The sequence below is a fragment of the Polypterus senegalus genome, chromosome 4, assembly GCF_016835505.1.
Source record: "Polypterus senegalus isolate Bchr_013 chromosome 4, ASM1683550v1, whole genome shotgun sequence".
In the NCBI taxonomy this organism is placed as follows: domain Eukaryota; kingdom Metazoa; phylum Chordata; class Cladistia; order Polypteriformes; family Polypteridae; genus Polypterus; species Polypterus senegalus.
In genome coordinates this window covers 232,617,024-232,642,179 of record NC_053157.1, presented here as the reverse complement: position 1 = coordinate 232,642,179, position 25,156 = coordinate 232,617,024, and the positions used below count along the sequence as shown (strand labels likewise).

The window sequence follows — 25,156 nt, the reverse complement described above, 5'->3', positions numbered from 1 at the left end:
TACTTCTGGGGTGTAGAGAAAATAGTCCCTGGGCCTCCCTGCAGCGACTCCTGGCGGCCACCATGGTATCCAGCAGGGCTGTGCATTAAAAGTCCACTGTCCATAATTCCCAGCTGGCATTCGGGCATCTCCATGCTGCAAGGAGGTCTCTATCTGGTGTCCTGGGGGTGTTCGCCGGAATGAATGGCCGGCCATATCTCACTATATAAATATATATATATATATATACTAGCAGAATACCAGCGCTTCGCAGCGGAGAAGTAGTGTGTTAAAAAAGGTACGAAAAAGAAAAGGAAAAATTTTAAAAATAACGTAACGTGATTGTTAATGTAATTGTTTTGTCATTGATATGAGTGTTGTTCTCATATCTATCTATATCTATATCTATATCTATATCTATCTACAGTATATATATATATATATATATATAGCAAAATACCAGCTTGGCAGCGGAGAAGTAGTGTGTTAAAGAAGTTATGAAAAAGAAAAGGAAACATTTTAAAAATAACGTAACATGATTGTCAAAGTAATTGTTTTGTGTATTTGGCGGCAGCGTCACGAAGTTGTTGTCAGTAGCTGCATCAGAAAATGTACCACGACGTCTGACACGCCTCCTTTTTACTGTTTTCTCACAGCTTGGATTGCTGCTGTCATATATACACACACACACACACACACACATACATACATACATACATACATATATATATATACACATACATATACTTGTGTGTATGTTTGTATGTGTCTATATGTGTGTGTATAGCTATGGTCACTGAGTGCAAGTGAAAAAAAATGTAGTCAATAAGTTATTAAACAGTAAAACATTAACGTTTTAAGAAGTACAGGTACATTGAGCACTACTGGAGTGGTTTCAGGTAAACTACATTTTAAAGACTGTGTAACACAACAGGTAAGTAACTAACAGCAGCTAAAATGTATATGGATCATCTCTCGGTAGTAGATCCCTTTTGAAAGGCGCTACACGACGGCTGTGGTATAGAAATTACATTTTCTATGTGAACGTTCAAATTTGTGCCTCTGGTAATGTGCCTTACCGGCAATTAAAGAAAATTAGTTTTGTGTCCTCTGCAGTGTTAAGAGAGAAAGGCTTTGGTTTGGGATAAAAGGAAAAAAGGTGTAAAGAAAGGAAAGTTGCCTTTTCTTTTATATAGTATAGAGATGTGTTTGGTGACATTATGATCGCCTTTTGGGGACAGTCGCGGTGGGTCTTGTGTAGACTGGTGAGACGTCCTCGCCATTAATCGGCTGTGATGGCACTGTCAGTCCTCCACTCATGTGCGTGTGTTCATAATCCGAGCTGACGACCTCATAATCGTATATCGTGCAAAAGAAAGTGTGAATCGCCTTAATATTATTTTGCCGTGGTGTAGAAAAGGGGTCCGTGTTTGCACTTGTCTGGGCTATAGCGCAGGGGGAGGATGAAAAAAATTAAAAGTGCTCACTTTGACTTAAGGCAGAAGCGCAGTCAGCGTCTCAAAGGCCGGCACAGCTATGCACGCGCTGGCTGCTCGACTTTGCTGGGCAGGAGACCCCAGTTTTTGTACACACGTTCATGATATCAAAAGTCTCAGCGCTCTTTGGAGGTCATTCATATATTATATATATAGCAAAATACCCGCCTACATGCGGAGAAGTAGTGTGTTAAAGAAGTAATGAAAAAGAAAAGGAAACATTTTAATAATAACATAACATGATTGACATTGTCATGAGTGTTGCTGTCATATATATGCCTGCCTAAATAAGTCACCCTCGCTTTGCTCTTACTTTATTTACCGTTCATTTAATCATGGCTAGTGGCGGAAAAATTATAAAATGGAAGGAGGATGGCTTTACCAAAACAATTATTGATGGTGAATCGATTATTCATAAAGCTTGAATTGGTGATCTGTTTTTCTGTGTTAACCTCATATTTTTTCATACTTCTTCTCAAACTAAGGTGGTGCGAGGGTAAAATGAATCGGGATGCGCTGATCAATGTAATCGTGTACCAGGAAATCATGCATTGACAAAAGCTCCCTTTGCTTGTAATGCAAAGTGTGATTAAATGCATTATTTTTTAACGCGTTATGGAGCACATGCATCGAAGCTTCTCAGCTGTGCTTGTGCTAAGAAAAGGAAAGATTTTAAAAATAACATAACACGATTGTCAATGTAACCTTTTGTAAGTAGTGCCTGGAGGATTCAGTGTGGAGAAACTCTAGAGACAGCGTGTGTATTAACTTGTGGATTTTTCTGTGAGTATTTGGTGGCAGTCTGATGAAGTTGCTTCGGAAGACGGCATTAGCCGTGGAGCTCAGCTCAGAGCGAAATGAGATGAATGGGAGGGGAGATGATGACGTGACTCCCCCACCCGCCTTAACTGTCAATCCCCCACAAACACAGTCTCTCGGAATTTGCATAAGCACACCCCTTCACCTACAATTTTAACTTAGTTACAAAGTGATCAAAACTCTCGTTTATATCCTGCGTCCTCTCATTACCTGTGGGCATGTGAATCGCCAGCGGTAGCCTGTCTATGAACTTAATTTAAAGTTTAGGTTTACACCTTGCTTTCTTTCCGAGGTAGCAGCAATCATGAATATGGTAGTATATGTCACTCGCTCGCTTCTTATTGTTTCGCTGCCTTCTCAATTATATAATGCATGTTTTCTTAAGCGCTTTTTGGAGCTCTTCCTGGTTTTCTACGTACTGCATTGACAGTCAGTTCACGTGATTACGTTGGAGGGTTTGATGATGTCACATGAAACTCCGCCCCCCACGTCTTTCCAGCTCAACTCCATTACAGTTAATGGAGAAAAATACCTTCCAGTTATGACCATTAGGCGTAGAATTTCGAAATGAAACCTGCCCAACTTTTGTAAGTAAGCTGTAAGGAATGAGCCTGCCAAATTTCAGCCTTCTACCTACACGGGAAGTTGGAGAATTAGTGATGAGTCAGTGAGTGAATGAGTGAGTGAGTGAGGGCTTTGCCTTTTATTAGTATAGATATATATATATATAGGAGTCCACCTGTGGTCAATTGATTGGCCTGAAGTCTGAAACAATCAAGACTCTTCCTAAATCTGCCCACCCAGCCAAAGGTCAACTTAGAGATGGGAGAGGAAGAGGAAACTGAAGCACCTGGAGAAAATCCCACCAGGCACTGGGAGAATATACAAACTCCACACAGATGGGCCTAGACATTCATGCAAGATCATTCAAGTCATCCGATTAGTTCATGACTATCAACAGTTTGGGGTTTAAGATGCTCCTGGACGCGACAAAGGGCATGTGGACATGACCCAGACCATCACACACATTCCACTCTAGTTGTATACCAAGGAAGAGCAGACTGGGAGAGACTGACCAATCAATGGCCACCGTGACAAAAGACACTCCCATGTTTCCACTTGTACATCCAGCCCCATCAAAATGTTGTCTAAAGGAACGGTTTTAGGATGCCACCTGATCAGTTGCAGAAAACAGTAAATCCAGCTTTGGCTGCTCAGGTCCTGAAACATAACACAGCCCCATCAATCTTATGACAACTTTGATCAAAAATGTTCTACTGGTCCTTACCTCTGCGATGTGTGTGGATGAAACTTGATCCTGTGGCTGACCCTGTGGAAAACGTTTATCTGACCCAGGTGCCTCATGTGAAAGCTGACTGAAAGGATTATGAGGGCTACCACCACAGTCCCAGTGAACATGGAGGCGGAGATCTTCTGCACCGGCATCCTGCAGCAGGACCAGACTTCCATCTTTCTTTAGGACAAAAGGAAAGAAAGGAAGGTTTGATTCAATGTCTTACGATGTGGAAAACACCACAACAGAGATCTAATAGAGTCCTTAAAAAGACAAAAAGATGGGAGGCGGCACGGTTGACACAGTAGTTGTTTCCCTTCCAGTCCCTCGGTAAACAACAGATACAGGGACACTGATATGCAGTGATACAGATGATCCTCTTTAAACCCTACTGGGTTATGAGCTGGACCCCAATATACCATACAGCCAATCCAGAGCCTGCTTTTACTAAGAAGTTCATCATGTCTGCACTGCATAATATTCAGACATGCCAAACGATGAAGCAACTCTTGTAGACACTGCCCAGCTGTCCAGAATCCATAAGGGCAACATGCAGGTAAGTTGACGTCTTATTTCTCTTAGCGTAACCTTCTCACACCCACATAATCCAGTTCAAAGGTCATGGGCAGCCAGTGTCCACCATGACACATTAAACTGACAGGAACCGAACTCGAATGAGGTCCACTCGTGCCACCACCAAGCCTCACACAGGGTCAGTTCAACATCTCCAGGCTAATATAGTGAGAAGTCAAGCAAAATGACACCTTTCACTGCTTGCTTGACTTCTCGCTACATTCAAAATGGCTAACACGGTACAACACCCTAGTACTCCAGGCTAATATAGAAAATAAAAAAATGCCTTGAATTAAAATGGGAAAAAAAAAAGTAATGGCCATTATCCACACACATACACGCATCAGGCCATCCTGCACGGCAGAGTGGTGCATTGGGCAAGCATCCTGCCAGATGGTTGCTGTGCATGTGGAGTTTGCCCGTTCTCCCTTGTGTCTGTTGTGGCAAAAAAAAATATATATATATATATATATATCATATCATATCATATATATATATATATATATATATATATATATATCATAACAAGACAAATGAATTAATTGCTGTGAGGTTTGGATTTTATATCTTAAAGTGATTAAGCACATTTAGCAAAGTGCACTGTATAATGTAATATAAAAGCGTTTTCAGGTAGCCATGGGCAGCTGAGACGGGATGCAAGCAGACTACACTGGGCTGTTTATTTGCTGTATAAGGAAGGCATTTGCCGTCAGCTGCTGTGCTAATAAAGAAAGGAGCTGAACATGCCAAAGCAAACACACCATGCTGGGCATTAATGATTGATGTCTTTTTGCTGACCATGTTTACTTATAATTTAGTACGGTTCATTTTGCCCTGTGTCTGCTGTGGACACTAGGGGTCGCTGTTTCCCCTTAAACCCAACAGACAGATGCACAAGACACAGGTTAAAGGCACCCAGAAGATATTTATTCAATATTTCTTCTTCCACAGTGCTCCTAAAGCACCACAGCCTCCAGTACACAATTAACTCTTTCAGGGCTGAATATTTTTTTTTTTCCCCCAAAAATGCAGTTTTCTGAAAAGAGCACATGAAGCAATGGTTTCTCACAGAAATCGACATAAAATGTCTGCTGCTAAATGCATTGGTTGTCAGGAATACATGGCAGGCTGGCTTCCAATGGCAGGGGACAGGGGCAGCAGTGGTGGTCGTAGTGCATCGCTATCTGGTCTATACCTCTTCTTATGGTAGGTGGCGGTCCTCCCAGGTGAATGTTGCCATAGCCACGTCAGCTACACAAACCTGCTCAGCACCAAATCAGCCGATGTTAGTAACTCGCATTCATTTTCAGTCAGTTGTATCAAAATTGGAGTCCGATAAGTCAGAGTCCAATCCAGCGATAAAGTGTAAAACGTCACTTACGGAGTATTTTGCTTTACACATTTGCTTCAATCTCTTGCCAGATGTCAATGAAATTTTTGCCATTGTTTACTCCTTTCTACTTGTGTGAGCGCAGGGAATCTCGGTCAAACCACTGAAGCTAACGTTCCTTCTAGTATTGAGAGTCCAACTAAAACATAATGGTGGGTTTTGCCACCATTTACTGTTGATTACCACCGTCAACCCCGTTTTTTTGCCCTGAAAGAGTCAATAAGTACAATCTTCTTCTTCTTTCAGCTGCTCCCGTTAGGGGTTGCCACAGCGGATCATCTTCTTCCATAACTTTCTGTCTTCTTTATCCTGTTCTGCCACACTCATGATGACTAACAACGGTAAATACACTTGTCACTTGTCTATAACTCCTTCACAACTCTCAGCAAGCGTTGTTCATTTCCTCCCGACTCCGGCTCGCTTGCTGGGTTTCCAACAGTCCTTTAAATCAGGGGTCACTAACTCCGGTCCTGGAGGACCACCGTGGTTGCAGGTTTTCATTCTAACCCTTTTTTTCAATGAGTGCCCTGTTTCTGCTGCTAATTAACTTCTTTTTTTAAGATTTGTTCCCCTGAATTTCTTCATCGTTCCTCTGAATTGCCTAATTTCTTTCCTTAAATGGCACCCAAACAGAAATGAAATGTGAAGTGAGGGAGTCTTCAGAAGACCAACTGCGTCAGGGCCTCAAACTCCAACCAGCTGCTTAAAGAGGTGCTGATTCTTGTTGTTAATTAAACCCGTTCTTTAATTCCATGGCTTGGTTTTCTTTTTCTAAGAGCTCTGTTAAAATGTTTTGAGGACCTGAGCAGATTGACATTCCTGAGACCTTCATCTTTCATCATTTTCAGATCTTGTATGATGGACACCAGTTATTTTGGCTCATTTTGTATCTCGTTATTGTTTGGCTGCTAATTAAGGAAAAAGAAACAATGAAGGGGTCTGAGTCCTCAAGACTCAAATCAATTAAAATGAATGCAAAAGGAGTTAATTAGCAGCCAAAACGGGTCACTCATTAAGAAAAGGGTTAAAATGAAAACCTGCAGCCATGGTGCTCCTTCCAGGACTGGTGTTGGCAACCCCAGGTTTCAGTGCTTCTGCTCTTCCTGACCACGTGACTTGCCAGCACTTCCGGGTCATCTGGAGAACTCAGATTTTTAATCAGGGCTTCCGTTGTCATAATCCATTAGAACTTCTGGGCTAGGTGAGAATTTGTTCTCCCACCAGTTTCCCACAGCGGTATCCACGGTGCCCAGCAGGGCTGTGTTGCTGGACTCCAAGTCCCATAGTGCCCTTCAGGCATCGGGGCACAGATGTAGTCCAGGGAAGCTGCCATCTAGTGTCTTGGGGGAGGCAGTGTCCTTGAAAAGCTGCCTTCCCCCATCCTTCAATCTCGGGGGCGTCCTGGCCGTCTCTTACACCAGCTAGCAACTGGAGGAAGCCAATGATGATGAGAAACTTTGTATGATGTAAGTCATCTAATTCTGTACCTTTTACTTGTGTTTAACAAAGACCTCATCTAGCAGAATGCTGTGTGCGTCTTGTTACAGAATGCTGTGATAGGAGTGCTCCCTTTTCGAAGAGAATGAATGGTTTATGATTTAAACTTCCTCCTGCCTGTTTTCTCTTAGAGGTTTTTGGTCACCTAGGGGGTGACGGTCGTTTCTTCCACACTCTCCATAAGCTTTCTTCTTGGTAACCTCTGTTTCCTCCCTCATTGTCAAAGACACCTGCTTTAGGTTAGCAGATGACGGTCAGTTGTCCGTGTTTGAATGTGCCCTATGATGGACTTGCATTCTCTCTACGGCTGCTTCCTGCCATATGCCTGCTGGACTGTACTGCTGGAAAAGCCTGTGGTGCCCCGAATCCAATTAGGCAGGTTTGGAGTGTTTACTTGATGTGTGGAGTGCAGACCAATGGGACCATCCGAGTCGATGGATAAGAGTTCAAGAAGGTCACTGCATATAAATACCTGCGATCGTTTGTCTGTTTAGATGGTGACACCATCCTGGACTCTGAAGTTGGCTGAAGTCGCATCAGGTTGCTGGCGTCCTCTGTGACTGCAAGATCCTGAAGTATCTCAAGGGGAAGATCAATAAAACGGTCAACTGCCCAGTGGCAACGTATGGGGCCGAATGCTGGCTGTACGTCATGGAGATGCGAATGCTGCGATGGGTACTCAGCCTCCTCTGATTTGACCACGTTATGAGCAAAGATGTCCAGAAGCTCATGTGCGCGGTGCCGACTGATGAACACTAGAACACTCTAGAAGAGAAGAGGCCAATTCAGCCCCACTAAGCTCGTCAGTCCTATCCACTTATTTCATCCAAAAAAAACATCAAGTCAAGTTTTGAAAGTCCCTAAAGTCCTGCTGTCTACCACACTACTTGATAGCTTATTCCAAGTGTCTATTGTTCTTTGTGTAAAGAAAAACTTCCTAATATCTGTGCGAATATTTACCCTTTACAAGTTTTCAACTGTGCCCCCGGGTTCTTGAGGAACTCATTTTAAAGCTGAGCTCACGAGAAGCTGTATAGTGCATGGCGCCGATGGTATGGCCATGGGATCTAAAGTGACGACAGCTTGATGGCCAATACAGCAAGAGACCATGAGGAAGATGGAAAAAATGCTGGCTTGATCGAATCAAAGAGGATATGCGGTAAGTCAACATCACCCCCGTGGCGATTGCCGTGTTTGACAGCTGACACTGCATGAAAGCAGGAAAACAGCTAGGAAGAAAGAAGAAGAAGGAATGTTTACATTGATGTTACTCTTCCTCTTTCTGTGCACCACAGTCTGTGTCTGTGCTAGCAATGATGACACATAACATCGGCTCCTTCTCAAAGTTCTCACCATGTCCAATGCACATCCTGCTCAGACCCATACAGATTTCAAATGATGACTTTAGCATTAAGGGGCAACAACAACTCAGCCATAAAGTGGTAGACCAGACAAAGTCTCAGAGCAGGGCCACCAGGAGCCGAAAAGCTCTAAAATGGCCGATCCTCATCAGTATGTGGACTTTGCAATGAGAGGAGCGAAAACACTGGATCTTGTTTACACAAACATTCCTGACGTATATCAGGCGGACCTTCTCCCCCACCTGGGCTACTCTGATCACCTCTCTGTTGTTCTAATTCCAGCATAGAGACCACTTTGTCAAGCGATTCCAACCGGCTGGAGCTATCTCAGCCCTTCAAGACTGCCTTGAGCACACTTGACTGGGACCTGTTCAAGTAGGCTGTGACCAATGGCGACTGCACTAACTTAGGGGAGTACACACCATTGGTGGCCAGCTACCTCAGCAAGTGCATTGATAACGTCACTGTCTCCACGTTCATCACCAGAAGCTGTAGATTACTGCGGAGGGGCGTGTGCTACTGAGGGCCCGTGAATATGTTTTTAGAGCAGGTGATAAGGTGGCCCTGAGAACAGCGATGGCAAAAATATTCTGGGCCATCAGAGTTGCAAAGCACACCCACGTCCAGAGAATCTGCAGCTACTTCCATGACAGTAGTGACGAAATGAACAGCTGTGGCAGGGCATCCAGGGCTATCACTAACTACAGGATAACACCACGGACTGTGATGGTGATGTCTCCCCTTAAGATGCACTGAACAACTTCAGTGCATGGTTTGAGGTGCAGAATAACATGGCGGCGAGGACGACCACCTCTTCTTCCAAAGATCAAGTACTGCGTCTGACCACGGCTGACATGAGGAAAACCCTATGCAGGGTCAACATAAGGAAAGTTGCTGAGCCAGACAATATCCCTGGCTGGATGCACACAGAATGTGCAGACCAGTTGGCCGTTGATCACATCTTCAACATCTCCCTGAGCAATGCCACTGTTCCAACGTGCCTCAAGACTACTACCATCGTTCTTCAAAGTCCTGCCTCAATGACTATGCCCCGTTGCACTCAAACCCATCATCATGAAGTTTCAAGAGGCTTATCATGAGGCACATCTCTGCTGCCCCTCTCACTGGAAAATAAAGTTTGCATACCACAGAATAAATTCAACAGAGGATGCCATAGCCAACACCCTCCATCTAGCTCTTTCTCACTCAGACAAGAAGGTCACTTACGTGCGAATGCTGTTCATAGACTTTAGTTCAGCATTCATCTCACTCATTCCTCACCACCTGATTGGAAAGCTAAGCCTTCTGGGTCCAAACATCTCCCTCTACAATCGGATCCTAGACTTCCTGACAGAGAGACTTCAGTCGGTCATGACTGGAAACAACATCTCCAGCACCATCACACTGAACATTGGTTCTCCACAGGGCTGTGTTCTTAGTCCACTGCTGTTCACTTTACTGACTCAAGACAGCTCGAACCACATCACCAAGCTCACTGACAACACGACTCTGGTGGGCCTCATCAACAAGAACGACGAGTCAGCATGCTGAGAGGAGGTGCAGAGGTTAACTAGACTAGAGCTGCTGATTAACTGTGCAGACTGCATCTCTCTTGTTAGTCATTAGCACTAAAACATAAGTAATATGATCGTTAGAATTAGATACTAACCCTCACCTATTCTGTTTCTCTTCTTGGTACTCAAATGTGGCACTTGGTGCCACGGCCCACCTGCCAAGTTGTTTTGCCTACCTAAAGTAAAGTCATCCCTGATGGAGGATCGCAGGAGTCGTGGGAAAGAGGAGTCCTTTCATCAGATTAGCGCTATTTCAGCTGTGGAATGGCCTAATGGGGAAGGCAGCTTCATGGATGAGGTCTCCAGGCCTCTAAACAAATCCAAATCAAATTACGTGATATCATCTATTGTTAAATTCTACTCCATACTTCTAATTTTTTTATTTTTATACTGTATTGAGTATTTGTTCTGTCCTGTGTATTGTATTGTATTGTATTTTTGACACCCACTGCATGCCCAGCCCACCTGGAAAAGGGTCTCTTCCATTTTTTCCCTACAAGGGTTTTGGGAGTTTTTCCTTATCTTCTTATAGCGTGAAGGCTGGGGGGCTGTCAAGAGGCAGGGCCTGTTAAAGTCCATTGTGACACTTCTTATGTGATTTTGGGTTATATAAAAATGAATTGTATTGTATTGTATTGTTAACGGACTGGCACAAAGCCAACAACCTGTCTTTGAACGTAGACAAAACATAGGAGATGGTTGTTAACTTCAGAAGATCTAGAAGAGACAGCTCAAATGTGAAGATCTTCAAAAGCATCAAATTCCTTGGTGTTCACCTGGCAGAGAACTTTACTTGGTCCCTCGACACCAACTCCACAGCCAAGAAAGCCCAGCAGCATCTTCACTTCCTGCGAAGGCTGAGGAATGCCCATCTCCCACCAGCCATTCTCATCACCTTCCAAAGAGGGACTACTGAGAGCATCCAGAGCAGCTGCATCACTGTCTGGTTTGGGAATTGCACCATCATGGATTGTGAGACCCTGCGGCAGAAAGTGAGGACAGTGGAGAAGATCATCGGAATCTCTCTTCCCTCCATATGTACACCACATACTGCATCCGAAAAGCCACCAGCATTGTGGGGGACCCGACTCACAACTCTCACATAAACTATTCACTCTCCTGCTGTCTGGACAAAGGTTACCAAAGCATTCAGGCCTTCACTACCAGAATGTGTAATACAGGGTGGTCCAGATTTAATTATGCCATTTTCATTACACTATAACTTATTAAGTTTATTAAATAGAGAATTCATAACTGAAAGGAGGACAAGTGGGACATTACATGGAAAATCAGTGAAATAATTCAATGTAAGTCCATTTTCATTTATTACAAAGTATTTCAAACAATTCATTTGTTTTGCATTGTTTTTCCTGCATTGCATTATTAGATCTGGACCACCCTATTGTTTCGTCTCTGAAGCCGTAAGACTCCTAAACACTCAGGGACTCAACCAGTAGTAATAATAATTCTTTGCATTTATATAGCGCTTTTCTCACTACTCAAAGTGCTCAGCAATTGCAGGTTAAGGGCCTTACTCAAGGGCCCAACATAGCAGAGGACCTTTTGGCATTTACAGGATTCGAACCGGCAACCTTCCGATTGGCAGAGCAGATCCAGAGCCTCAGAGCCACCACTCTGCCTGTTGCTCGACTTGTGTCTGGTGTCTGTCTGTGTTGGGTTTGGGGAGCTGAGCGCCCCACACACACACACAGGCCACACCCCTCATCTCATTAACATACCCCCTACTTCCTGTACTTTCTCTCTCACTTTTGTTGTGCCTCTGATGCTCTCATTTCTTATTCTGTCCTCTTTTTTTGTAACTCCACACATCCATCTCCACATTGCTATTTCAGGACATCTAACTGGTTCTCCTGCGCAATCTTTAGTGCCCGTGTCTCAGCTCCGTACATCATTGCTGGTCTTAAAAACCATGTCGTGGAAAAAAACTTCCCACAGTTTTCAAAGAAGTCATTCATGGAGACCACATGAAAATGCAGAACGATTCTTTGTTTGCTCATAGATATGCAGAAATGACAACACGTTTTAAAGCTTATGTGACTGTAGAAAATTGTCACACATATTGACATGTACATTTATTGAAGTGTTTTAATGACCTCTTGGGCACGGCCATCAGCAGTGTGTCTGACTTTGTGTTGACTGAGCACTTGCTCATGGAGTCCCGAATGAGGCACATTACCTGCATTGTAACGGCCCGAGGTTGGTCCAGCTTGCAGGATCCTCATTGCTAAGGACCAGGGGCCTCATGTATAAACGGTGCGTACGCACAGAAATGTTGCATAAGAACTTTTCCACGTTTAAATCGCGATGTATAAAACCTACACTTGGCGTAAAGCCACGCACTTCTCCACGCTACTCATGCCTTGTCGTACGCAAGTTCTCCGCTCGGTTTTGCAGACTGGCGGCACCCAGCGTCAAAGTAGTGCTACTGTTCCTGTGTGGTTACACCTTATTTTCCTGACGCAGCTTTATAAATACACCGAAACTAACCGCATATTGTTTATTAGTGTAATGCATCTGATTGTAATTAACTTGTAACAATATAATGGTCCAGGGAACAGCCATAGTATTCCAAATACCATAACTGCTTTAGCGTTGTTACTCTCATTGCACCTTCTTCTTCTTCTTCTTCATCTGTCAGCTGCTCCCTTTAAGGGTTGCCACAGCGGATCATCTTTTTCCTTATTACTCTCACTGCATGACTCGGAGTATTTATATCACTGTGTCTGAGTGTGAATCACAGCAGCAGCTGATCGGAAAGAGAATTATCGGTATACAGCATCAAGTACACGCTGTCTCAGCCACTGCAAAACATTTTAAAGCCTTTCCTGTACGGACCTCGCGGTTCAGAAACAGTTTCATCCCAAGAACTTTAAACAGTCAATCATTTGCACCTTGTAGAACTGTCTGTACTTATAAGTACAATCACCTCACTGTAAACTTGCCTTAAAGTTATAATATCGCACAACCTGAGCTACTTTATAAAGCGCGTATTTACATATGATGATCATTTGTAAAATGAAATGCAGCTAAATATGTTGATTATATTATACAGATAAAACTTTAACTTCATTTAAATAATCTAATAATCACTGGGACTGTCGTGAGGGATAGAATAATTAAACATGTACAACGAAGATATTTCAATGTTCCTTAAACATTTTGAAGAATCGGTGCTCTAAGCTTACAGATGGCTTAACTTCTATTACAGAGCTGATTGTATGGCGATCGGTTACTTGGGGAAAGAAAAGCAAGGACTGCAGTGGCTGCTACGCCAATATATATTGAATATAAAACAGAAAGAGAAAATAACAACACAGCTAAAAACGCAGCGGCAAATTCGACAAAAGTTAATTGCTTGTGTCCTGAGCACGAGGCGGCTATGCAGTGTCCACAACGGACGTGGTCATCCACTGTGCATAAACTACCTTACTGACATTGGCGGGCGAAGGAGCCACCGATTCTTCCTCTGCCCAGTGCCACCACAAGCCTAGAGCCGCCCCTGAGTACTGCTGCAATAAATTATTTCATCAAAGTGAAACACATGTTTAATAACGTGCTTTAACTCCTATCATCATGAAAATGACATCACGTATACATCTCAGTATTTTAGTTATTCAGAGAGCTGTAATATCACAAATGTAATGGACTCTGTGTCCAGTTGGAGGAAGAGAGCCGGTTTAAGAAGCAAGTAGTGATTCACACACATAGAGCACATAGAAGATCAAATACAAAACAAAGCATTTAACGTGCTACTTTAATTACGATGTGATTTGAGAAACTGGTTAATTAAACGATTTTAAGATGAAGTTTATGATGTTCTACTTTAATGACAAAATAAACTACGTGATTAAAATGGAAATGTCGAGATTGAAGTTGACATTTCGTGCTTTTTCCCCACCGTGTGCCTTTTTTCTCTGTACCTTAATAAACTTTCATATGACACTCAGACAGTGGGCTTACAACTCTTCTTTCCATGGCGACTTTGATATGTGACTTCTTTTTTATTTCCGGCACTGTGCGACTTTGTGGATGTGAGCTTTCAAGTTTCTCCAACACGCTATGTCTCTCGATCAACTTCCTTTTGTTGATTATCCCACGGTTTATTTGAACAAATAGTATGTTTTTTCCTTTGCCTCCACTTGGTATTCGCTGAAATTCTTATATTTCCCCCCGTGCTTTTCCCATTGTCTTTTCACAGAAGGCTGCGCTTAAGGGCGATTTATGTTGATTTGCATATTCAAAGATGCGTAATTCTGGGAGGATTTGGGGCGTTCCATAATGCGCGTGCACAAGCGTTAGTTTTCACGCTGATCGGGATTTATGTAACGGAAGGACGTGGAAGTTGGAGTACGCATAGATTCCTGCAGCTGGATTTTTCTGTGCGTAAGCACATTTCGGCTTTTGTGCTTACTCCATGTTATAGTGCGAGTTCTACGCACGGCGTTATACATGAGGCCCCAGGCCAGTGGGATGCTTAAGTCAGTGATTCCCAACCACTGTGCCGCGGCACATTAGTGTGCCATGAGAGATCATCAAGTGTACCATGGAAAATTATTCAATTTCACTTAATTAGTATGAAAATGATTATTTATTTACTGCAAATAATTTGTCTTTGTTCGTCTATGGGACAGTGATAGGCAGAACAATTAAATACTCTTAATCTGTGTATCTACCTGTTGCCATTCAAACAGTAGAATTAGTGATGCTTCGGCTGTGACAGCAGTGATAGCAATGGATAAATATCTCAAAAGAAAAAGTACACAATCCAAACTGGGTCCTGGAGAAAATTGTGACCCAGATGAAGGCCCTCATATGAGTAGTGGTCAGAAGAAAGCTCAGCTTTGTGAACAGACTAAGAAACAGGCATCTTTAGCGAGGAAAACCGTGTATGTCTTTCTTCAATTCCTGCGTGTATATCAGCATCGTGTTCAACTAAACAGGCCCAGGTTTCACACCAAGTAAGTAAATTGAAACTAGAAGATAATTATATTTCATTACATATACTTTTTGTGACATTTTTGTTTGATGGTGTGCCGTGGGATTTTTCTAATGTAAAATATGTGCCATGGCTCAAAAAAGGTTGGGAAACACTGGCTTAAGTAACACTTGGCTGTTCCCGATAGATGGTCATTTCTAGAGGGTGGGACTGGACCATGAGTCTGCCCCTTGCCAACTGTGATCCCAAGGTGCTTTGTCATGATGGGTGAGGCAACACACAGTACCAGTGCATGCTCCCTTACCTGACCTGACCTAAATGACAGTGTGATTACCACAAGATTGAAACAAGTATGCAGAGGCTTTAAGTGACCTTGTCATATCGAATGCTTGCAAGCATCAAGGACTTGTAGGCCTACTTCCCCTGCTGTCTGGAGCTGATGGCTGCTGAACAACCAGCTCCTCCAATTTTACTGAAACTCAAAAACTTCTGATGTTTGTCCAGCATAATCTGGAAGAAGCCTCAGAAGCTTCGGGGTGGGGCTTTGTCCACCCATCATTAAGAACTACACTAAGAGAACTCTTAGCATGCTGTGTTTTCTCCTCTTGGAAATAACCCAAGTGGTGACCATTGCACCCTGAAAAAACTAAATCAAAAATGACCTCATAAATGGAATCCATGGCATAATGGAACATGAACCTCCATAAATATGGAGGTATATGAGCCTGAACATGAATATGGACCTCCATACATATAATCTGGTCCTATGTAAATGGAATCCCAATACAACATTTAATGTGAGTTAATGTAGCAATACCCTTGTTGGCTTAAGTGAAGCTACAGTTTCAAATACAGGAACTCCATGAGCAAATTTGAATTTAAATTCAGGCTCAGTCTTGGGCCCAGTCTCACTATTATTTGGGTTTGTTCTTGCTTTGACCTCCCTCTTAACTCATAGCGTTGGACTCATCAAATGAGAACTTGACTACAGTGCTGTTTCTAGGTCAGTAGATGGCAACGGGTCCGTGTTTGAATCAGTCTCGCTGTATTTTGATCAAATGCTCTAGGCACCATTAAGCATTAATGTAGGGGCTGGGACGATGCGGGTCCTGCTTCATGCTCCCTCTTCCAGATTCGGGAAATCTTGAACCCAAAATGATCTATAATGGAACCGGATGAACCAATCTAATGGGGCCAAATCGTACTGAGCAAGGGGATGGTGCCAAAGTCTTTATTAAACAACAAACAAATTAAAAACCGTGTCCATATGCAGTTTTCTAAAGTGTTCCCATAAGTAATCCATAAAATGGTAAAATCCAAATATTTAAAACAAGGCTAAAACGAGAATAAAAACCTGCAGCCGTCATTTGGGCAAATGAGCCAAGCACATTTATTTCCACGTCTCCCTAACTCACCCGTGCCTCTCTCAGCTGACGAGACTTCAGCAACCGTCATCCTCTTACTATACCGACCCCTGTCTGGGCTGCCTCAGTCTGCACCTGCCAGACCGCTCGGGGACGGTTGTCGTTCCTTCTCGGATACCTAGGAAGGATGCCACCTCGATCGAACCCACTCCCCTAATCCAGGGGTCCTCAATCCCAGTCCTGGTTTTTGTTCTGACCTGGGTGCTTAATTAGAAAGCAATTCTTGCCAATAAAGCACTAACAAGCTATGACATTAAATTAACTCTGCTATGTCAGGTCATTCTCATATCCTAGATTGTCTTTCCCTTTCTATCATGCAAATGATTTGAAGGCTAAAATGGACGAGTAATTCTCAGTCGTTCACTTTTTTCTCTTCATTGTTCTTCCAAGTATTTAATTAAACCCAATAGTGCAGATAAATACACACAGGTGTAAATGTAAATAATCTAAATGGAGCAATGCTGCTCTCTCTTGTCATTTGCATGTTATTGATAATAAGGAGCAATTAAAATAGCTGTTTAAGACAAAATTAAGCAATAAGGGCTCAAAATCACTAAAGTGAAGCAGAAGTGTGACTTTAGCAATACGTGCTTTTTATTAAGCAACTGGATTGGAACAAAAACCTGCAGCCACTGCGGCTCTCCAGGACCGTGACTGAGGACCCCTGCCCTAATCAATGGGCGCGATCCGTCCCTCGAGCGCCGATCTCTTGCTCTAACACGGGACCCCTGATCGCGCTGACCTCTCTCTTTCAACCGGCTGTCTCGTCCACTCTCTTTTTCCCCAATGCTGCTCTCGCTCGTCTTTTCCTTCTGATCTCCTATGCCGGCCCGTACTAAAATGACTCTGTGGGCTCAGCGGCTCAATCAAGCACCGCAGGAAGCCGATTAGGCCATTGAGAACGATCGCACCCTCACGTACAGGTGCTTATCGCCCCAATTACCTCATCAACTCCCTGCGGCTGCACGAGCGCGCCCACGGAGACTGACAAGGCCAAATGGATTACTGTATTTTAAAAACCTGGCCATTTGTTTAGGGCCGCGGACCCGCTATACCACAGGGACGTATTCAGTCCTCCAGTCCCTACCCACTACACAGCATTGCTCAGTAACAAGCTCGCCTGTCAGGACATTTTTGATGAACAATGCCTGCTTGAGGCTATGCTCAGTAAGCCAGTAAATACCAATGACATGTAAGACGTGATGTAAAATGGTAATTGGAAAGGCAAAAAAAAAAAACAGTTTTAAGTTTTTACAAAATTCTATGGTGTTGTTGCATGATTTTCCCCATCAAGCAATTCAAGATCCCGGCACCCAGTTGCGTAGCTAGGGGAGGCCGGAGGTGGCGGTCTGCCCCGGGCGGCACATTTTTGGGATCGGCATTATTGGCCAAAAAGTTCAGTACAATTCGTGTGTAAACAGCAGGGTTCGGAAAATATCACTCATGAAAGAAAAAAAGTGAAATTCTCTAATTTTTATCCACAAATGCTTCAAAAATCATTTTCTGACTGTCCTTCTGTGACGGCATCAGACACAGCAGTTGAAATTTATGAGGCAATAACAAAAATAAACAAACACATTACACCGCAATACTTTCTAGAAAGATACACAACTCATTTACCATTTATAATTTCGTTTCGTTATCAATCCGAATGCGTTCTTGCTCTGCGCAGAAAACATCCCCACCTATCACTTGCACTACGCTCCAGTGGTTCTGGTTTTCGCAGCGTAATCATATTAAACTAATAAATAGAACACGGTTGATCAGTGCGTCTATATTCTTGTCTATGGAGGAATATTTCGGACAAAATGAAATAAATAAATAAATAAATGCGTAAATAAATAAAAGTACTGTGAAATGTGAGCATAAATAAATAAATGTGTCATGAAATGAGAGCCTTAATAAATAAATATGTCATGAAATGAGAGCATAAATAAATAAATGTGTCACGAAATATGTTTTTCGTTGCTTATTTATTTATTTCATTTTGTCCGTAACATTCCTGCAAACCGTCATGAAATACGGCTTGAAATAAAACTGTCACTTTCACTCGTCAAAGTTGAACGGGTGGGCTTTAACACGCCTTCTAGTTACTGATTGGTGAATCGATACCACAAGAATTAATTAGAAAAATGCTTACTACTGCCGATGAAATGGATCCTGCCGAAAATATTACGTATTTCAAAGAGAGAATTGAAGATTTATTGGAAGAAATTACAATGTTGGCGGCCCTTTTAGAACTGAGTATTTGACCCTTGTTTTACGAGTATAAAGTCAGGTGCATATTCGCAGCTACTTTTTCAAACAACTGTACAGCTCTGATCAGTGGCAAAGTTGTTCAGTTCAAAATATTAGTTGGCGCTGCTTTGGGCATTCCATGTCAAAGTACCTAAACTAATAGAGCCGTTGCAGTTTACCGTATATCAAACAGGCTCATTCGCCTTGTGATCGTCTTCTCCGATACACCATATAGATCTGCAATCTGTCGTACTTTTAAATCGCATAACAGAAGGTGTTCTATTGACTCAGCTGGAATGTCAAAGGATGGACGTCCAGTGCAGCGAACTGCATCACCTGAACTGGAGTGTAGTAGAGTCCGTTCCGTGTGTTCTTCGATAATTTCAAAAATAGTTTCATCTATATCGGAGTCTAAAAGGGCCGCCAACGCTGTAATTTCTTCCGATAAATCTTCAATTCTCTCTCTGAAATACGTAATATCTTCGGCAGAATCCATTTCATCGGCAGTAGTAAGCATTTTTCTAATTAATTCTAGTGCTATCGATTCACCAATCAGTAACTATAGTAAAATATTGCTGTAAATTTACAGTCAGTTTCCTACAGTATTTTCCTGTATTTTCTTTACACAGTAACATACTGTAATGTTTTAAAGTATTACTGTATATTTACAGCAGATAACTGTTTTCAATGCTTTTCTCCCTAAATACAGTAACATACTGTAACATACTGAAAATACAGTAGCATACTGGACAAGCAAAGCATTCTGGGATTGGTTTGTGAGGAGGAGGTGTACACTCAGCTGAGATTTAAGATCAGTAACATTAGAACTTTTAAGAGTACTCTTACGTACTGCTAATTAGGTTATAGCTTATCATTTATCACCCAGCCTATTCAGTTAATTTATTTTTGATAGTATTTTTTTGCACTTTACATTGTTGAACTGCATTTGGTGTTTGGTGTTTGTGAAGCGGGAGAACGTGTCGGCGACAGAATAGAAAGACCCAGAAACAATTTGTTGCGGTTTTGACTTGGTGAGCCTCTTTCTCTTTTGCTTTATATTTTTTTTCCTTTTTTTTTTCTTTTTTTCTTTTTGTCTTCGTTAGCGAGTTGGTTAGTTATTCGTTTTACAATTGTTTCACGCTGTCGGCCATCTTGTTTGTACATGTGCGGTTAGTTTGTACTTAGCAAGGTATCGTATAGCTTTTAGAGCCCGCACAACCATTTCTCCCTGCTCGTAAAGTGGAAAGCCCTCTTGTCCAGTTAATATTTAAACACTATCTTTATTTTTAACTTGGCACAAAGTGCTGTGTCTATACGTTTTGGGCCAGTAGGTCATGAGACCAAATAAATTTATTTTAAAGTAAAATGGGACATTTAGGCATTGTAAAATAACGTAGATGTTATAATTCAACGTCATTTTACATGTAAGGCATCCAGTACACGAGTTTGAAACTAATTTAACTCAGGAAACTTTAAAGTTTGTCAAAGCAGTAGTGGAAACTTAGCCGTTAGTTGCAAGTTGTCAGGAAAGCAACATAATAAAAGCAGCGAGTGTTTTTTTTTTATCTCGACTTGTTAGATTATATAACTGATCCAAAAATGCTGCAGTGTCAGTTCTGTGATCGTCCTTTTCAATCAATATTGTTATTTTGTCAGCATATGAAAATCCATAGTCATGTTCCTAATACTGCTTTTAAATGTGGCATTCCAGATTGCTGTAGGTCCTTCAAAAAGTTTGCAGCTTTCAAGTCCCATATATACAGAGACCATAACAGGGGGGCTGCAAAGCGGGATGTAACACAGACAGACCTAGGACTTGATGCTTTAAACTTAGTCTGTTACATTTCTTTGTGTCAAGCAAAATTTAGTGATTTAAAAAGCTTCTTTGCTCACTTGAAGTCTCACATTAAAGAAGGAACCGTAGTATCTTGCCCATTTAGATGTAATAAAAGATTTTCTGTGATATCCACATTTTCCTCTCATTTATCCAGAAATCATCGAAATTGTTCAGTGGAAAGGCTCGGTCACAACATTCTGGAGGCAAATGTTCCAGGGCAGATGTGCACATCTTATAGTGATGTGGATGAACACTTGAGTACGCAGTGTGAGGTTGTGATAGACTCTGGTGATGGTGCCAAGGAGTCAGATATAGGCCTAGTACCAGATATTGCAGATGAGTGTCTATTTTTGAAGAATTTGGCATTGTTTTACTTAAAATTGCAGGCAAAGTTGGTTCTACCATCTTCAGTAATTCAAACGGTAATTGAAGGGTTGCAGGACATACATGACATTAGCCAGTCACATGTGTTGCACAAACTAAATGAAAAATTGACTACTCTTGGAATTTCAGAAAATGATAGAAGGAGTGTTCTTGATGTCATGAAAGCTGAGGATCTTTTCCGGATTTGCAATACCCATGCACTAAAAACGGATTTGAGGAGAAAGTCTTTTTATAAAGAGTATTTTAAATATGTGGATCATGTTCCCATCTGCCTTGGAATAAATGAATCAGGCAAGGAAATATTTGCTCAGTACATTCCAATTAAACAAACGTTAGAAGCACTGTTTTGTTGTGAATCAGTCAGGAAACAATATAAGAAAACAAAAGCTGAAATCAGAACAGAATACATTCTCAGTGATGTTTGGGATGGCAGAAACATTTATGAAAACAGCCTGTTTAAAACTGATTCAGAATCTTTAGGTTTAATCTTATATCAGGATGCCTTTGAAGTTGCTAATCCACTTGGATCAGGAAAGAAAAAACACAAGATTCTTGCTGTTTATCTCACACTTGCAAACCTCTTGCCTTTCTGTAGGGCAAGCATTGACCACATGCAGTTAGTTTTATTGTGCAGGGAGCAGGATTTTAAATACTTTGGTCAGGACGTTGTCTTCAGTCCTCTGATTAAAGACCTTAAAGACCTTGAGGAGAATGGTATTACGTTAGCCGATGGAAAATTGCACAAAGGTACATTGTGTGCCATAGCAGGAGACAATCTCGGCTCACATTACATTGGTGGATTTGTCGAAAATCTTAGTAGGAGTAGCCACTTTTGCAGATATTGTGAGATTGACCGACAAACATTCCAGTCAGCACCCCTGACAAAGGCTTTAACAAGAACAGTGAAGTCTTATGAACAGAATGTTAAAGATCTAGATGCTGCCAGAGCTGCCAGTGTTGTTGGTGTCAAATTCAATTCTGTTTTTAATGAGTTGAAGTATTTTCTTGTTTGTCAGCCAGGATTACCTCCCTGTCTTAGACATGATCTTTTTGAGGGTGTTGTGTCCAATGACCTTGCATTGTTCATTGATCATCTTGTGATTCAAGAGAAGCAGTTCACATACCTCGAATTAAATCGGCGCATTAATCAATTCAGGTACCTTGGCAATGATGCACATGATAAGCCATGTGAAGTACACCCAGGTGGTGAGAAATTACGTGGTCATGCAGCACAGAACTGGTGCTTGCTCAGGCTTTTACCTGTTTTGGTGGGGGAAAAGATTGCCAGTTCATCTGAAAATGAGGTTTGGCAATTAATACTACAACTCAGACAAATAGTAGAGCTTATTTGTGCTCCTGCCATTAACACTGGTCAGATAGCATGTTTATCAGTCATGATAGATGAATATATAGACACTCGAGCAAAGACTTTTCCGTGTCACCCTCTTAAACCAAAACATCACTACATGTGTCATTATCCTGAGCTCACTAATTGGTTTGGTCCTCTCATTCGGTTGTGGACGCTCCGTTTTGAGAGTAAGCACTCGTACTTTAAGCAGTGTGCAAGAAAATTGCACAATTTCAAGAACCTGAGTGCTACATTAGCAGAAAGACATCAGCTTCTGCAAGCATACTTAAATGCAGGGAATTTCTATCCTGAAAGTTGTGTAGTGGAGAGAGGGACAGATTTTCATATAAATGACTACAATGATGACATTAGAGGGTCAGTTGCTTACCTAAATTTTCAGCCAGGAGACACGATAGCAACAAATGAAGTGACTATAAAAGGAACACTTTACAAAAGAACATGCATGTTGTTCTGGACAGAAATGATGAGGGTCTTGTATTTGGGAAAATTGAGTTGATTCTCATTCATGGCAATTCCAATGTACATTTTGTCACAAAGAAATATCAGTCTTTTTGCCTTGTGGACCAGGGAATTCACTGTTTGACGTCACAAAATTTGGGTGACTTATGCATTAATCAAAATAACCTACCTGATTACTATCCTTTGCCTGAATACTCCTTGTGTGGTCTGTCTGTAATAGTTCTTCATCATTCTTTTCCATTACTAGAATGATGTCTGAGTTACAAGAAGAAATTAAACAAACTGTATTGTCAGTAATACCAGGCCTTCCTGAGGAGCGACTCAATCCGTTAGTTGAGAAACTTATAGGCCTAGGAGTAGAGAGTTTTGAAGATTTAGTGTATGTGAAAGAAGAGGACATCTTAGAGTTCATACAACCTATCCAGTGCCGAAAACTGCTCAATGCCTGGAAACATCACGGTAAGTGATTAGCCAATAAGCTAATTATGTTGTGCTGCATTGTTTATGGTATCATTCTTGAGTCAATATTTAATTTCTTAATTCATTTTTTAGAACAAAAAAGCAGCATTTTGGCTCAGCAACTTGTTCAAGCAAGCTCTCCTCAACATTCACCACAAACAAGCTCCTCAGGCTCCTCTGTAAGTAGCATGGGATATTCTGCATCTTCTACCAGTGTGTCTCCTGTGTTTGTTACCTGGCCTGAAACCTTCCAAGTACCCTGGGACTCAATGCCAACTGGTATACAAATGGCTATTGCAAATTGCCAGAGACCTTCACCTGCTGACCGAAGACAAATGATAAGGGTCCTTGCTGATGAAATAAGAAAACATGAATCAAATCCCACCAGATCACAATGCCTTATAGTTGTTCGCCAAATAGTCAAGCAGTATCCAAAGAGTTTTGCAGACATGATTGGTGACAAGCAGATTGCAGGTGGATATGCTTCTCTTCTGTCACAGCTCAAAGTGCGCATAGAGCATCTGAACCGGAGCAACACACTAAGTCATCGGATCCAGAGTAATGAGAGTGGAACCATTAAAAAGAGAAGCACCACAGACTCCTATGGTTGCACACGATGGGAGCCTGAACTTCCAGCTGGTGAAAGTTATGACAGCCTTGAAGTGAAGCGTCAAAGAATGGAGGAGATATTTCTTCATGAGGGAAGCACTGGAGCAGACAGAGGAGAAGTTCGTAAGTTGATGGAGGAAACATATTGCTACCAGCGTCGAATGATAAATGCCATCCCGTCTCCTACCATTGCCAATTTGAAAATAAAATGGCCATACCTCTTCATGCAGAGGTATATGAATAGTCATTTTGAACTACTCACTGACAGAAATGTCCTCAGCCATTTGGAAATGTCATTTAAAGAATGTGGGAAACTCATTACTGAGTATTTTAAAGCCAAGCCAACTAATACCATTGTTCAGAATGTCCTAACCAGGGGTGAAGAGGATGTGGCTGCCTGTGTCTTGCAGCTACTCCTTGCACATTTTGAGGAGAAAATGGATGGGCTCATCCTTCAAACAGATGTGAGTTAAATATTTTCAAAAAATTATATTTATGACTGTATGTATGACTTATTTCTAATTGTTTGCATGCTGCGTCTATTTATTTATTTATTTTACTTCAGGCATTTGCCACATCAGCAGACATCCACGGAACACTCAACTTGCCTGGCAGTCCTCGACTGATAATTCTTGGTACGTAAACATAATAGTGTGGAAATCTCATTTTACTAGATAAAAGTTACTCAGGTTTCAGAGGACTCAGTACAGAGTCATGGGTATATTTTTGTAATCTTTATTTTCAGGTCAAAATCTAAGTAACCAGCGGTGGATGGTGAGCATTGAAGGCCACGTTGTATGTGAAGGAACACAACCCAGCTTTGTCTCTGGACTTGCAGCTGTATTTGCTTCATATTACAATTTCAACCTCCAGTATCAAGAAGAGGCTGCATGCACCCTTGAGTTTGTTCAAAGGTAAGGCATTGGCTTATTTTCTATCCATATATTGTTATGAAAACTGACATACAGTTCCATTAGACTTTATTACACACTGCCTGTAAAACGTTTATACACTACTGAGCTTAATCTCTTTCTCTCATGCTCTATCAAACATTTCACCTTTAACCACCCTGACATACACCATGATGTTCTTTCTCTAAATTAAATTAGATAAAATTGGTACAGGCAGTCATGTACATTTGTTTTAAAGAATGCAAATTGCAGTCATGACAAAGTGAGTTATCATTATTTTTTATATAAACAAGTAAATGTGGTTTTTTTTCTTTGTTATTTAGACGATTTCTTGACATCAATCCTGAACGAGGGTCCAAGGCCAAGCAAGGAAAACTTGTATCTAAGAAGACTGGCCGAGTAGTCCAAAAAAAGAAAAGCTCAGTAAACCCTCATGTTTCCTCTCTACTTCGTAAGATAATGGACTTTGAATGGAATTTTGTCTGAGTTCATCCAAGACCACTTTCTCAATGTTAATTTTGACAGT

General features: G+C 41.7%; 2 protein-coding genes across 2 annotated transcripts in view; one reads left to right on the top strand and one right to left on the bottom strand.

The window, feature by feature from the left end:
- LOC120528892 (galactose-3-O-sulfotransferase 2-like) overlaps positions 1–9,057 on the bottom strand; it is a 37,234-nt gene extending 28,177 nt beyond the window's left edge. The window contains exons 1-3 of the mRNA XM_039752969.1: positions 9,031–9,057; positions 7,521–7,813; positions 3,583–3,768 (exon numbers count right to left, since the gene is read on the bottom strand). Coding sequence (XP_039608903.1) covers positions 3,583–3,768; positions 7,521–7,813; positions 9,031–9,057 — 506 coding nt within the window. The remainder of the gene's footprint in view (positions 1–3,582; positions 3,769–7,520; positions 7,814–9,030) is intronic.
- A 13,845-nt stretch (positions 9,058–22,902) lies between these two features.
- Positions 22,903–24,362, top strand: LOC120528891. The gene is made up of 3 exons (XM_039752968.1): positions 22,903–23,110; positions 23,204–24,183; positions 24,285–24,362. The coding sequence occupies exons 1-3, from the start codon at positions 22,903–22,905 to the stop codon at positions 24,360–24,362; spliced, it is 1,266 nt and encodes a 421-aa protein (XP_039608902.1).
- The last annotated feature ends 794 nt before the right edge of the window (positions 24,363–25,156 follow it).

Bases quoted from the DNA above. Each gene is read 5' to 3' on its own strand.
- LOC120528891 (XM_039752968.1), top strand. From the start codon at position 22,903: ATGTCTGAGTTACAAGAAGAAATTAAACAAACTGTATTGTCAGTAATA. The intron at 23,111-23,203 runs GTAAGTGATTAG...TTCATTTTTTAG, and splicing joins CAATGCCTGGAAACATCACG to AACAAAAAAGCAGCATTTTG. The intron at 24,184-24,284 runs GTGAGTTAAATA...ATTTTACTTCAG, and splicing joins GGCTCATCCTTCAAACAGAT to GCATTTGCCACATCAGCAGA.